General features: G+C 50.3%; 1 protein-coding gene across 4 annotated transcripts in view; it reads right to left on the bottom strand.

The window, feature by feature from the left end:
- Positions 1–595: 595 nt before the first annotated feature.
- Positions 596–15,313, bottom strand: part of RREB1 (ras responsive element binding protein 1) — a 139,631-nt gene continuing 124,913 nt past the window's right edge. For 3 of the 4 annotated variants that reach the window (XM_079776840.1, XM_079776839.1, XM_079776841.1), the window contains 3 exons: positions 8,904–9,068; positions 3,094–3,915; positions 596–1,809 (listed from right to left, as the gene is read on the bottom strand). In XM_079776840.1, coding sequence (XP_079632966.1) covers positions 1,313–1,809; positions 3,094–3,915; positions 8,904–9,068 — 1,484 coding nt within the window. In that variant the 3' untranslated portion in view covers positions 596–1,312. The remainder of the gene's footprint in view (positions 1,810–3,093; positions 3,916–8,903; positions 9,069–15,313) is intronic. The other variant, XM_079776842.1, reaches the window with a different exon arrangement.

The following is a 15,313-nucleotide window of genomic DNA, read 5'->3' as shown; positions in this document are numbered from 1 at the left end:
ATGCTCACCAAAAAAAAAAAAAAAAAAAGAATCCTGCCTTTTTGCACCCAGGGGTTCAGGTTATTTCAGAAACTGGAAACAAGGCTATCTTCAAGCACCAATCCCAAATCGCAGGAAGGTAAATATAAATCAATTTCTCCTCTTCGATCTTGCATGTGCAGTTTTATTACCAGTAGTAGTATTTCCTCGCCTTGCAAATGACAGTAGCACACGCGGGTAGGCCTGGGCTGGGCGTGGCAGACCGGTGAGTGGGTCCTCACCGCCTGCTTTCTCAGGAGCCGGGTGCACACACCCTCTCCCCCGAGCTGCTCCTCGGCCGGCCGCGTGCGGAGGCCCTGCGGGAGCTGCAGTCCGGAAGAAAGGCTTGTCTGAGTACAGTAGAGAGCTCCCACCCGAGGGTGGCAGGAAAGCTGCGGGCAGACGCTTACACGAGGACCTGGGGCACCCAGGTCTCCAGGACAAATATTGCCCATTTGTTTCTGCTTACTGCAGAGACCAGCAAACTGAGGAACTAAAAATAATAATAATAATAATATTAATAATATATATACCGAAAGGGGGAAATCAGATACAGGACACCTGTGTATGTTCTCCATAGATTAAGTTGACACGGTAACTCTTCTAAGAACAAATGTCTTGGAACTTGAACAGGAACTAGTATGTCTAATGCTGAAAGAGCAAAACACATATGAGGTCGAAGCTAGAATCTGTCCTGGTTTTGGCTTGAACCAAACTGGAAACCTCCATCCACCACATCCTCAATATCGAGGACCAAATTACAGCTCCACCACATAGCAGATTTAAAAAAAAAAAAAAGAAAAAGGTCTCTATGAGAAATGAGCATCTCATCCATATTTCCTCTGGTAATTTACATGAAAATTCACATCATTTTCTTCCAGTTATTGGCTACGGGTATCCAAGGGCATGTTTTTCTTCTGTTTCCAGCTCACAGAACAAATGTTACGATCAGATTCGCAAGAACAAGCTCACACACACCAACACAGAAGTGATGTTAATGCTTAAATGAAAAGGTCCTCTCCAAGAATTCATTAAAATATCTGCTTTGTTTCTAAAGTCATTTTGGGACAACACAACCCCCAGGACGACACTGGAGGACCGGTAAGTAGTAAGGCACTCGAACCGTCCGTGCTGGTCTCCCGCACGGGCGCGTGGGGAGGCTGTGGGCCCCGAGAGGCGGCCCTTCCTCCTCGCCTCTCCCCACAGCTGACAGGCACTGAGGACACCTCAGGAAACACAGACGCAGGACGCGGTCTGCGGGCCGTCGGCGGTGTGCCGGGCACAGGAGGAGCCGTCACTCCACTCCCAGCAGTGGCGAGGCAGCGTCGGCGGCCAGGACGGGGTGGGCGGGCCTCTGGCCGTTCAGCTCCAGCAGGTCTTGCACGAGGGCCACCGGGCTCTCCGGGTCAGGGTCGCCCTGAGGCGCCTGCTCCGGGGGGGCGGCCTTGGGGGCACTCCTGCCGGCCTCAGCCTGCCCGGCGCCGGCCGTCCGGCCCGCTGCCCTGTCCTCCCGGCGGCCGGCGTCCTTGGCCTGGCTCTCCTTCCGGCTCCGGGTGACGGCCACGTGGTTGCTGGCCAGCACAGCCGCGTCGGCCTCATTCTCCGAGACAGCGTTGTTGCCGCTGTGGGTGGACTCGCTCTCGCTGTCCTCCTCCCCCCGCTCGTCCTTGTCACTGTCCTTCCCGTGGTGTTTGGTGTGCCTGGCCTTCTGGTGGACACGCTGGTGGCGAACCAGGCTGTGTTTCAAGGTGAAGGTTCGCTCACAGGTCTGACATTTGTACGGCCTTTCTCCTGGAGCAATGAGGGAAAGAAACGGTCTGTTAATGGTAAGGCCACCGGGAACCACCGCTCAGCTCCACACTAAAGCAGCCCCGAGGGAAAGATGAGGGGTGGGGTGGCAGGGCCAGGACACCCTCCTTTACAGGGAAACCCTCTTATTTGTCTGAATTGGCAAAATGGGGAAGCAGGAATGCCAGGTGCCACCCTGGGATTCCTCCCCGTGTCACCTCTCAGCCCAGGTTTCCACACACTGACACTGATCCGGGAACCAGAGCCCCCTGAGGACAGCAGTGGCATCCTCCCACAGGGACAGGCACGTTTCTGAGGCTCTACCGACAGGGGCGCCTCCCAAGCCAAAGGCACAAGACACTCCACGTTCTGATACGCAGCAGCTGGGGCTTCTCTCAGGCTCACAAGCCGGCTGTGAGCAGCTGAGACCACCACCTGCCAGGAGCCCAAGAATATCTCTCTGTTGGAGGACCAGCCCGGAGCCTCCGAAGCCCCCAGGCCAGGGCAGAATGGCTGCGTGAGACGGGGCAGTGTGTGGGGAGCAGAGGTGTGCACCCCACCAGCCGGGAGGGAGGAGGAAAGCCGAAACCAAGACCAGGGCCTGGGTTGGGTGTGTTTGGGGGGAGGGGGTGGCGATATGCTTGCACTTTGGGCTGCAGGAGTGTATCCAGGTCTCCTTTCTACTAAACAACAGCCCTGCTGTGGGGTTTGCAGCCTCAACCGTGCAGCCGGTGAGTCCCAGGAGTAAGGACCTGTGCAGGGCAGACCCGGACGGCCATGCAGCAGCCAAGACAGACAGGAAAAGCCCCCACGGTGCCAACTTCCCACCTGAAGGTTAATAATGAGACAAACCCAGGTGCCTCCAAACAGAGCACCTGTCCCTACTGCCTGTCCCCAGGCCACACCCCGCAGTCCCCTTCCAGGCTCAGGACTTGATGAGACTACGGGCCCCAGAGCCCAGCACGCATATTCTCCTAGATACTTATCTGAGAGAGGACAGACATCACCCCCATTCTAGAGACAGGAAGACTGAGGCTCAGAGGGACTGATCAAGGACAGCACTGCTGAGGGACCACTCCACTGCCCCCCTGCAGGAGCCCAGGCGTTTAGGGCGCTAGAGAACAGCTTGTTAAACTCCTGGTTTACGGGCTCACAGGGCCCGAGCAGGCCTGGTTAGTCCTCTGCCTGTTTGTGCTTCGGGGGCGGGCTCCCTCCTGCCTGGGCAGCCTCCTTCGCAGGCCTGGGCCCGGGGCATCCCTGAAGAAGCCGGGCGGGGCCTGCCCTTACCCGTGTGGGACCGCATGTGCCGGGTCAGGTCCTGCAGGGACCAGAACCTCTTGTTGCACACGGTGCAGACCTTCTTCCTCTTGTCCGCCTTGCTGCACGCACTTCGGGAGGCGTCTGTCTTTGGCTTCTTGTCATCGTCACTCTTCTCTGAGGACTTCTTCTCGGCCGTGCCCTCCCCGTCGGAGGTGCCCTCGGCCTCCTCGCTCTGCTTCTCTGCCGAGCCTTCGGACACGGCCTCCCCCTCGGCCGGGGGCTCGGGCTTCTCCTCTGGCTCCAGAGCGGGGGCAGTGGGCACGGGCACGGGCCCCTCAGCAGCCCCCCTCTCGCCCTGGCCCTCCTGAGGGAGCGGGCTCTCCTCCCTGGGCACCTCGCGGCCATGCGCCTTCCTGTGGCGGCTCAGGGTCCCAAGGAACTTGAAGCTCTTGCCACAGATGTCGCAGGTGTGCTTCTGGTCCTGCTGGGCCGAGCCCCCGCTGGCCACAGCCCCAGAGTCGCCCTCGGCCAGCTTGAAGCCCATCAGCTTGCTGGCAAGGTTGAGGTCCAGGCTCTTGTTGCTGACCGTGTCTTCCTCGGGGCCATCTTCTTCATCCTCCTCCCTCTCCTTCACATCACGATTCTCCTCGGGCTCCGGGCTGTCCTCGGCTGCCTGCTCCTCCTCATCCATGGACTCGGCTGCTCCCCGAGTCGGCTCCTCCACGGGAACCTCTCCTCTGCTCTGGCTGGGCTCAGGGCCCCCCTCTGACCACGGCTGCTCTTTCTCCCGAGAGGTGAGGTCCAGCACGTCGCCTCCTGCAGCTGACGTCTCCGCGTCTGACTGGCTGTCTGTGGGAGCAAGCACAGGAGCGTGGATTGAAAGCAAACGCCACCACACCTGCCCCTGCCAAGGGCTCCTTCGTGAATCTCAGCTGGGCCCGCCCTGAATCATCACCCCCTACCTCCATCCCCGAGGGCCCAAAAGAATCTGGGGTTAATGTATAAAAGGCAGAAAGAGCCTCCACATACACACAGGCCAGGCCACAGGGCTGGCTGTGCCTCGGAAGCCCTCCCCGCTCCTGCACTCACCACAGGCAGCACCCGGTGCCCTCCCCTGCCACACACAGCGATGCTCAGGCCCCAGGAGGTGTGAGCGACGGAGGGCAGCACAGACAGAAGGAACGGAGAGGAGAGGTGTGCATTCCAGAGTCACAGCGCTAGGGAGGCTGAAGAAGCTGAGCTGTAAAAGCTACTTTTGAGCGCAGAGATCATATAAACATGCAACATACATGGGACTACCCCAAACATGGTGTCTGATGACAAAATGGCCCCAAGCACGTCCTATGCACTATGGCCCACACTGTCACCTGATGGACCAGGTGCAGTTCTAAGGCAAAGGAGACACAGGCACACCCGTGGGCCTCCCTGGCTGCTGTCAGGCCCCCATGGAGGGAGAGGAAGCACTTCCTGTCCACTGTCCACAGCAAAATCAGGTGTGGACTGTCCATCAGTTTGTAAGGCCTTCTCGAGGGATGGCACGGGTAATACTAACGACGCCACACGGGTGGTCGCCTTTATCAGAAGCACCGTCTCCCTTCGGGTTACACAAGGGCCTGATGACCTTTAACTGTGTCTATGACAGTGAAGCTGTCCGCTGAGACCTACTATTGAGTGTCACCCAATGGCCAACTTATTAGGCCAACGACACTCGCTTCAGAGCACGTACGTTAGAGGTGCCCTGCCCAGCAGAGCCGACGACGGCACGTGAGCCAGCACGCACGCCTCCCGGGCTCTCCTTGACGTGACCACACGTACAACCACGTCCACCCACACCCGGCACTCGGTCACCGGCCTCATCATCTGCCACTGAGGGGGTCCTGGGGGGGTGCAGGGCTGGCACCGCCCCTCCATGGCCACACCTGCCTGGGCTTTCAGCTGACCACCACCGTCTGCTCAACGCTCCAACTTACGCCCTTTCACTGGTTTCATTCTGCCTGTATCTTTTGGCGGCCACTGTCCGAGTATCTCCAAAGGGTTCAGAGGAACACAAATCATTATGCTGTGACTAAAATTTCTGACGATTTTTGAAAATTATTCACAAGTTTAAAGAGGAATCCTGAGCTACACACCCCAACGTTGAGGCTATTTCTAAGGATAAGACAGATGCTCATATTCTTGAGTCATTCCAATAGGGAGCATCTATTTAATCGATTTTGGTATAAACGCTACAATAAAAAAAATGCTAAGTGCTCAGTTTCATATTTGCTGGCTTACTACTGTAGTAGTTCCATTTTTAAAAAGAGGCTTAAATTCTGGCTACTTCCTACTTGCCCCAGTACATTCAAGGTTTTCTTAATTATTAATATTTTTCACCAAAGAACATGGGTTATTTTAAAATTTAACTCGAGAATATATTAAGATGAACGTGGAAAAAAATCATAATGAATTCTGAAACCAAACCCAAGTAAATATACTAAGGTCAGGTCATTCTCACCCCTGGGCCTTTCCTTAGTGTGAATAATGGAGTGTTCAGCCGTAGCCAGTTTGGCTCAGTGGATAGAGCATCGGCCTGTGGACCGAAGGGTCCCAGGTTCGATTCCAGTCAAGGGCACAATGCCTGGGTTGCAGGCTCAATCCCCAATGGGGGGGGAGGCAGCAGATCAATGATTCTCTCTCAACATTGATGTTTTTATCTCTCTCACCCTTCCTCTCTGAAACCAATAAAAACACATTAAAAAAAAAAATGGAGTGTTCACCCTAAATTCAATGAAAGGCCAACTCACTTCCTCTGGTGAACAAAGGAGGCTTGGCTGTGCTCTAGCAAACGTCCACTAGGGGGAGATTTTCGCAGAACAGCCCGGGCCCTTCAAGTTCCAAGCAACCCCAACTGATTTTTATGAGTGATTCTTGGGAACAATAGAACCTCTTCTCATCATTTCATGAATATCCGGCTCATAATAGCAGGTCCTATTTTGATCCCTGCCCTCCTCAGCCACCCACACTTCTAAATACAGGTAGCTGAAGACTTTTTTATAAGCGATGCTACCTCCCTTACAGACGTAGTTCTCTGTCCTCATCAGTCCCTCATTTGTGATGCTAAATCTAAAAAAACTGCTATGGGAAAGTGGAGATTTTTCATGCCAGCTCAACAATGAAACATCTACTGCCTCCTAGATGTTCCAAGTTACTCAGCCAAAGTGAAAAAGGACCAATCTACACACCTCATCTGAGTGGGCAGGGGCGAGGCTGTTCAAGCTGCTGCCTGTACTACGGGCTGCACCTACGAAGGCCATGCTGTGCTGTATGTCGTCCAACGGGCACCTGGGCTTCCAGCTGGGCAGGGCGGCCACCATTAAGAAAGCGTTTGAAAACTTGCACATTAAGCCGATTTGGAAAGTCGTGTGTAGGTGCCCACAAACAGAAGGCCCCTACAGGTATCGCCTGAGGAAAAAAATGTAAGTATTCCTCAAGGGCAAAGTGGGCCAGGGTACCTCTGCCCACAGAAAAAAAAATGAGTGGAGAGTTTGTTGAACTCTTGAATGAGCAATTTGCCCCTTTAAGCAGAACTGCCCCCACACAGCATTTCAGCATTCCTTTGGGGAAAACCTAGGTGTAGTTTCGTGAAAAACCTTATGTGATGGAAAAAGTCAGACCCTCATTATAAAACATGTTCAGGGATTTTAAGAAAATGCAACCCAGGCATATAAACCTAGAAAACCCCTCAAGAACTTCCCTGGCCATTTCCTGCCTTTGTTTTTTATGGTCTTCCTCTAAGGCCCTACTTGCAACTTCACGGGAGGGAGTGCCCGAAGGAAACCTTCACCCCTCCATTATGCTCACCTGGTTTTAAAAATTCTCCCTGAAGCCAGGGAACTCCACCTCCCCAACCTCTCCCCTTCCCTTCTTAAATCTCAGTCCTCTTTCTGAGCATGGGCTGGGACCACAATTAAACCAACCATATATTTTCTCTTTGCTGGTTTCACATTACAACTTGCAGTGAATTCTTTTTCCAGAGGCTTTTTCCTTTAAAGAAAACCTACAGGGCGGAGATGAGGAAGGACTTTGACAGAACTCGGTTAAACAAAACTCTTAACTGCAAATTTAAAAACTAAACCCACCACAATGTGAAACCTGGTGCTGAACGGAAGCTAAGACATACACTCCAATTAGCGCGGTGTCTGCACCTCAGACGGCAGCCGGAGTCCCAGGCTGGTTCCTCAGTGCGATCAGGAAGGGGAGCTCATGTGCAGATATCTGCCAGCCATTCTTACCCTTTATGACCTGTCTGCAAACTCTGAAACCCAGGGCACCCCTCCACCACCTCGGTTACCCACTTCTCTCCCTCCTTTGGCACCACCGTGGGCAGAAGCACAGAGCTGCTTCTAAGCCAGGCTGCCCCCAGGCCCCTCAGCACGCACTGCTAAGCAGTAAGAGTGATCCTCACAGCAAACTTGAGTTCTGACAGCGTCGCTGTGGCTTCCTGGGGGTCGCAGGTCATCCACCTCCTTTTGCCCAAGGGGATCCAAGGCATGGCAGGATTCCGTGGGAGTCCACATCGTTATTCAAAGATCTTGGCAAATTATGTGGGAATGGAAGCTGGCCGACATTTTTATACACTTTGCAGGGGCTGATTTTAAGAAGAGGGCCTGACAGTTTAAGGGCTTGTTTCACTAGGGACTGGTGGGAGGTGTGGGGAAAAGGCAGAGGGTTCCGGGTCAAATCCTCTTCCTGGATAAGCTACCCATCCAGATGCGCCCCTCCCTCAGTAACTGAGACAAGGATGAGGGGGCCTGGGATTAAAGGCGACCCCTCTAGTCAAACTGACAGGGGGGAGGGACTCCCGGACACCACAGCGCCCCATCCCACCCAAGTCTGAGAGAGAGAAGCACGGGACACAATTACAACTCTAGAAAAATAAATACATTTTGAGGGAATGTCATCTGCTTCAAGCAGTGGAGGAACCTCAAGCTTCCAAAACTTGCAGAACTGAATCCATACCTGTGAGACTGTTATCAACCAATGGCCAGCTAGCTGTGTCTCAGTGACCTGCAGCAGCCAATTTTTTTAGTTTTTGGGGATGAGGGGTGCTAAACCCCAGTATTTGGAGATGAAAAATGTACTGAATAGAGGACACGAGTAAATGCAGAAGCTGTCAAGGGGGAAAGGGTGGCAGGAGAGCACCGGGCAGTGTTAATTGCTCTGTTGGGGGCTGGAGGAAGGAAGCGCGTATCAGCACAAGAGAATCCCCGGATCCAGGTCAAGCAGAGATGTGATTAAGGAAAGGACATGCAGAGTGCTTTTTCAAACAAGACAAAGTTTTGTTTTACTGGGAAGAGAGTTAATGAAAAGAAAAACACCCCACCCTCCCTGCCAAGGGCTGGGCATCCCTAGTTTCTGCAATACCCTGACATCTGTGTAGCCCATCCCTGCTCTGGAGAATTTGGCAGCAGAGGCTGGGGCTGGAGAAGACAACACCCCAAGCCTTTAAAGTTTCACATCCCTTTTAGATGTGTTGCTACCAAGAGCTAAAACTACACATCCTTCCTCATATCCCACATCCAGCAGGGCCCACAGCCTGAACAAGGGGGTCTGCTGGGAGGGGCTGGGGGTGACAGGTCTTCCCTGCTAGCTCAGCAAGGCCTTCAGGGGCACTGCCCTTGTCTCCCAGGTCGCGACCCTGCTGCATGCTCTGCAGGGCCCGCCTTTCTGACTGGAGTCCTACAGGGAAGAGGGAAAGGCTGCCGCATGCTCCAAGGGCCGAAGTTTCTAGGAAGTTAACGGGGCTAAGCAATGGGCTCTCCTCTGTCCCTCTCCTCTCCGTCACCTGGAAGCACTACCTGTGCTATCATGGGGTCCAACATCACTCTCTTTTGCCTGGGGAATAAGCCCGTTTCTTCTCAGGGAACAGTTGGTAACTCCATGTTTGCGCAACTGGTGGCGTTCACAGTTAGATTTGGTAGAAAAGAAGGCATCGCATTTTTGACAAGGGAAGGGTTTCTGACCTGAAGCAGGAAAAAAAATAGATATTTATCTGGCTTTCTACTGCAATGAAAAAGAAAAGTTGCTTTTGATTCATTCTTCTGGGATTATTGGCATTTGTTTCCCCCTCCTCCACCCGATTCTTTAAAGAAAATAAATAAAACACATTAAAAAAATATACTGAACACAAACAAGTCAAATGATCATCTTCCCTTAGTCTGAGTGGGATGGAATGACTTCAAAATACTAAAAGTTAACAATGAGACCAAGACACATATGTTTAAAGTTAAACAACAATATTACAATTAAAATCTTAAATAATAACAACAAAAAGTGAGTGAAGGGATTTTAGAGCACAGCAAGAAAAAACTGTAGTTTGTCACAAGACACAGCTTTTAATAATTTCTAGCATTGCAAGTACTACCAATGCTGGGAAATCAGAGGGGACGCCCAGGCCCTCCTGCAGGAATCTGGAACCCCTAGTATCTTTGGAGGGGTCTCCTCTTCCTGACCCACGTGGGCCTGGCCCCCCACAGAGGAGGGAGGAGGGCGTTCTGACTTTGCAGGTCTCCTCCTGGCCGACTTGATGAGCCATCCTGCAGTGACCTCTGCCCAAGGTCACTGTGTCCCTAGTCAGAGGAGGTCTGCTCACATAAGAAAGGTTCTTTGTTCCTGCGAGTAGTAAATAAGTGACTAACGTATCCCGAGTCCGCGCTAGAAGATCATGTGCTCCACTCAACAGCCCCTTCCCACCAACTCCCCCACGGGGTCACCTGCTGAGAGGAGCATGCCCATTTTAATCCCCAGGAATCAGCTGCTATGGTTTGCCTATATTTTCTTAAATAAATAAATAAATAAATAAATAAATAAATAATATATATATATATTTTGTTTGTTTGTTTGCCGGTCCTCTCCTTTCATTTGGATCCCTTTTGTAAACATGATGCTTTAAAATGCAAGCCAGGCCCCTCTGCAACTTGTCCCTTGTTTGCATGAATGAAAGGGGAAAAACAAGAACCAGAGCAGAAAGTGTGGACAGAAAGAAGGAAGAAAGGAGGAGGGTGAGAAGGGAAAGATTAGGTGACCTCAGGAGAGAGAAGATGGAGTCAATCATTGACTGTATCACTGGATTCTTCTGTTTTCCCCAATCTCCAGATTCTAAGGTCCTAGTTTCTGAGTTTACAGGGTAAAAGGTTTGTGTACTAACAAACAGGACTTCAGAGCTACAGCTCAGTATGCCTGTCTTGTAACCTTGGGAATGACACAATCAGACACACATGCTAAGAAATGATAGCCAGTGTGGCTCAGAGGTTGAGCATCGATCTATGAACCTGGAGGTCACGGTTTGATTCCCTGTGGGGGCACATGCCTGGGTTGTGGGCTCAATCCCCAGTAGGGGCCGTGCAGGAGGCAGCTGATCAATGATTCTCTTTCATCATTGATGTCTCTCTCTCTCCCTTCCTCTCTGAAATCAAGAAAAATATATTTTAAAAATATGACAGAAAAAATAAAAGATATGGAAGCAACCTAGACATCTATCAGTAGATGAATGGATAAAGAAAATGTGGTATATATAGTGTATATATACAGTGGAATATTATTCAGCAATAGAAAAGAATGAAATCTTGGTATCTGTGACAACACAGATGGACCTAGAGGGAATTTAAAATAAAACAAATGCATAAACAAAACAGAAACAGACCCACAGAAACAGAGAAAAAGCTGATAGTTGCCAAAGGGAAGGAGGGTGAGAGGATGGGAATAAAAAATAATCATAAAATACTAAAAAAAACCCCCAAAAGGCATGATACTAAATGCAATGCATGAATCCAGACTAGATTACAGACTGGGAAAAAGTAGCTCAAAAGGACACTTTTGGGTTAACTAATGACATGTGATTATGACTGTGGATTAGGTAAAGAAACAAAAAGAAGTAGCAGGAAAGTCAACCTGCACAGTTCCATTGAAACACCAATCATGGGCCCTTCAGTCTCCACTGACACAGCTGTGCACGGAGGCCTGGATTAGTGCAGGGACCAGCCCAGGCACTCCCTGCGGTGCACACAGCACAGGCCTGCCCCCCGGGCCTTGCAGAGCAAGAAAGGACCAGCATCATCAGCTCCCATCCCACAACTCCGGGGTGCTATTCATGCAGATCTCAGATCAGGGGTGTATGACTCAGCACCATGGGAATCACTGCCCCACCAAGTTCAAGCATCAGCACTAATCAAAGAAAGGGGCACTCATTCCCTCCTGAGCTGAAAGACCCTTTCAGCAATGGTCCAAATCACCATGGAGCTTTTTAAAAATACAGATGCCTGCACAGATGATGTATTATAGAATTGTACCCCTGAAACCTATGTAATTTTATTAACCAATGACACCCCAATAAACTCAGTAAAAATAAATTAATTTTAAAAAAGGAAAAAAGAATAGAGATGCCTAGAACAACCAAAGACTAGGGAATGTGAAACCTGGGAGGTGGGATCCGAGACCCAGGAACCCGGCACACACACTCGTAGGCGCTCCACAGGGGCCCACAGCCTCAGCAGAGCCCTCCAACTACCCTACACTTTACCTTCACAGAGCCCAGTAGGTGTTTCTGCTAAAATTAGAAAAATGACCTAAAAAAAAAAAATCACACTTTTGAGTAAAGACTAGTTTTAAAAGTATTTTAATGTTAATTGCATACCCTCCCATTATTCCTGCTTTTCACTAAAAAGTGAAAACAATATTTAATAATTATTTGGATTCTGTTTTAAGTATGAAAAATATACTTTTCCTTTAACATTTTATTATCAGAAGTGAGGCCAGAAGACAGGGAGAGAACTGGGCCGAGAGCAGACAAGTCAGAGCTCTATTAACTATGTTACGATTGTTACTTTCAAATACAACAATTGGTTTCTTGCTTCTACCTAATTCCATGCTTTACTCTGTAATATTCAAGTGGGTAAGTGTCTCACTTTTAAGCTGGTTTGGACAGCCAGGCTGATGTCCCATGATGGCCCTTTATATTAATGCTAAATTCAGAGAACAAAATAATGACACCAAAGTGACTGTATCACATTATGAGGATTCCCAAAGGACACTAACGGGAGCCTTTAAAGTTCACATTTCACTGCCAGTCTTACATTTTAAATAGCAGTGTGCTTTCCGACTGCATGGACAGAGGAAAACACGAGCCCTCCAGCATTTATATTGTACAGGTTTCAAACTTGTTCACTGGTAATCTATATGGAAAGCATCAAATGGGTTTATTTACTTGGTAAATGCCACCAGTAAGTGCTTTAGGAGGGTGTTTTAAAATGCACCTGTAACCACAGGAGTTACCTATGCGCCCAAGACTTGACATGACCCTCCACCCCAACGTGATAAAAACCATCGCCAGCCAGTTTCCACTCTCACAGAACAGTCCAAACAAGAGGAGAGAAATTTTATACTAAACCATACTATCTGACAGGCACCGGAGCATAGAACAGAAGAATAAACACTGAGAATAAGGTTCATGACGCGATCTCACACCACACACTTCTCTCCACCACCTCTCCAGCCCTCAGGGAAGGCCTCTTTCTGTATTTGCAGAGGTGTGCACAGGGCTGGCTCAGTTAAATGGCCAAAGCTGCCACTTAAGGAAGTTATAAGGAACCAAACACACCTGGTGTCGGAAGTGATTTACACACCGAGGTTTGCACATCTACTGATGTTAAATGCAATGCCTGTGGCCCATGAGCATCAGGTAGGAGAGGCAAGTGGGGAGGGCCCTAGGCTGGTAAAGAAAAGGGGTAAGACCAATCAGGAGGAAGTGAGGGAGCCAGGGATCCCTGCATGCGGGAAATGGAGGGCAGCTGAAACCCTCAGGCCCCAGCCCCTCCCGCTCTGAGGAGGAAGGCGAGGACCGGGTGGGAGTGGACTGGAGGTGTTTTTCTGGCACTCGCTCCTCCACCTGTGGCCTAAAAGCACACAAAATGCTCACAAGGGGAAAAAGGAAGGAACTGTGCCCCAAAGAGGCAACACTATTCGGACAGAGAAAGGCAAGGAGCGAGGAAATGTCCCTGATCAGCAGGACCCTGTGGGCTGGGAGAGGAGCAGGAGGAGATTCAGCTGTGCGTGGAGAGCACACAGAGGACACGAAATCTGACAGCTAACACCAGCTTCCTCCTGAGACACAATTCCTAGGGGCGAAACCAGGTGCCCCTCGCCCACAGCAACAGAGAACCCCGAGCTCATCCCTGAACACCTGGTCTACTCAACGCTTGCCCGTTAGGGGGCCGGGGTGGACTGGAAACATGTCTACGAGACGACAGACAGACATGATGGTAATTCCATGCATTTGCCCAGTGGTCAGGAGAAGGCTGACTCTCCCAAGACACACAGTGGCCTAAATGCAACCTGAAATGGGATACTGCTCGAAGCTGCTGGCTGAAATGCAGCTTGATTTTAATGTTCCAATAAAAAACCCCACAAAAACCTCTTTCCGGTATGACACTTGTTCACGGGATCATCCCAGAGCCCATGTTTAATTTCTCTTATGTGTGAGCCTTAGTCTCATTTCAAAGTTTCTGAGGGAGACCTCACAGAAAGCTGGGAGCAGGGGACAGGCAGCTCGGATTCTTCAGCAGCCGGGTCGCCTTCCAGAACACTGCTGGCCCGCGGGAGGGGCGGATCTGTGCAGCTCCATCCCTCACTTGATGGGTGGGGAGTGTTCAGTACCAGGCACAGCCAAGTGCTCTATGAAAGGACTTACAAGGGGAATGCCGAGACTGTCGCTTGAAGTTGAGGCAGTGCAACAGCAAAGAAGCTAACAGCCCAATGGGCGCCGACCTCTGTGTGTGTGTGTGCGTGCGGCTAACACCATTCTGTGGTCATTAAGTGTCTGATATATACCTAATAGTATTCTGGTCCACACCTGTGTCTAACCTTTCCTCAAACATCTTCCCAATCTCCTGCACTGGGACATGTGAGGATACAGGGAGGGAGGCGGCATGACCTATACAAGTTCAGATAGAGGACCAGCGGACACACCACCCTGACCATGGGGCAGCTGCAGGGATCTGACCCTAGCCCTGAATTCTAGCTCTCTTGCTCACTGTTCATTACTCATATGACCATAAGCAAGTAACCCTTTCTAAACCTCCATTTCCTTATGGCAAAATGTGGGCAACATCACCCTCAGGGGACAGTGATGAAGACTAGCTCTCAAAGTTTGCTCGATCAGCCCTGAATGCTCCCATCAGGGGTCAAGGCCTGCGACCTGGCCCACTATAGGAACACAGTCTATAGGATGTCGGGAAAGGGGCGGAAACAAACACTGCCACAGGGCACAGGAACTGTGAAGGAAGAAGTGGCAGAACGTGCTTATATTTACACCCACCCCACACCACCCTGTCTTCAACAAGCCTCCCATTCTCTTTGCTCGGCTTCAGACGCTGCCAAATTTTAAACCAACTAGAAAATTTTGATATTCCAAAGCCAGGCAGTCGAAATGACTGGATTCACAAATGGAATGGTAACTTGTTTTTAAAAAATTCTTTATTGATTAAAATATTACATATAGTATTACATATGTCTCCCTTTCCCCCCTCATTGACATCTCCTGGCCACTCCCAACTCCCAACACAGTCCCTCACGCCCTAGTGTCTGTGTCCATTGGCTATGCTTACATGCATGCATACAAGTCCTTTGGTTGATCTTTTACATGTACCCCCTCCCCTCCCCTGCCATCCCTCTGAAGTTTGACGGTCTGTTTGATGTTTCTCTGTCTCTGGCTCTATTTTTGTTCATCAGTTTATGTTGTTCATTATATTCCACAAATGAGTGAGATCAGGGGATATTTATCTTTCTCTGACTGGCTTATTTCGCTTAGCATAATGCTCTACATGTCCATCTATACTGTTGCGAATGGTATGAGTTCTTTCTTTTTTACAGCAGCATAGTATTCCATTGTGTAGATGTACCACAGTTTTTTAATCCACTCATCTGCTGATGGGCATTTAGGCTGTTTCCAAATCTTAGCTATGGTAAATTGTGCTGCTATGAACACAGGGGTGCATATGTCCTTTCTGATTAGTGTTTCTGGTTTCTTGGGATATAGTCCTAGAAGTGGGATTACTGGGTCAAGTGGGAGTTCCATTTTTAATTTTTTGAGGAAACTCCATACTGTTTTCCATGGTGGCTGCACCAGTCTGCATTCCTTTTTCTCCACATCCTCGCCAGCACTTGTTGTTTGTCGACTTGTCGATGACAGCCATTCTGACAGGTGTGAGATGGT

Source organism: Cnephaeus nilssonii (assembly GCF_951640355.1).
Source record: "Cnephaeus nilssonii genome assembly, chromosome: 7".
Lineage (NCBI taxonomy): Eukaryota > Metazoa > Chordata > Mammalia > Chiroptera > Vespertilionidae > Cnephaeus > Cnephaeus nilssonii.
This window is presented reverse-complemented; position numbering and strand designations above follow the sequence as displayed.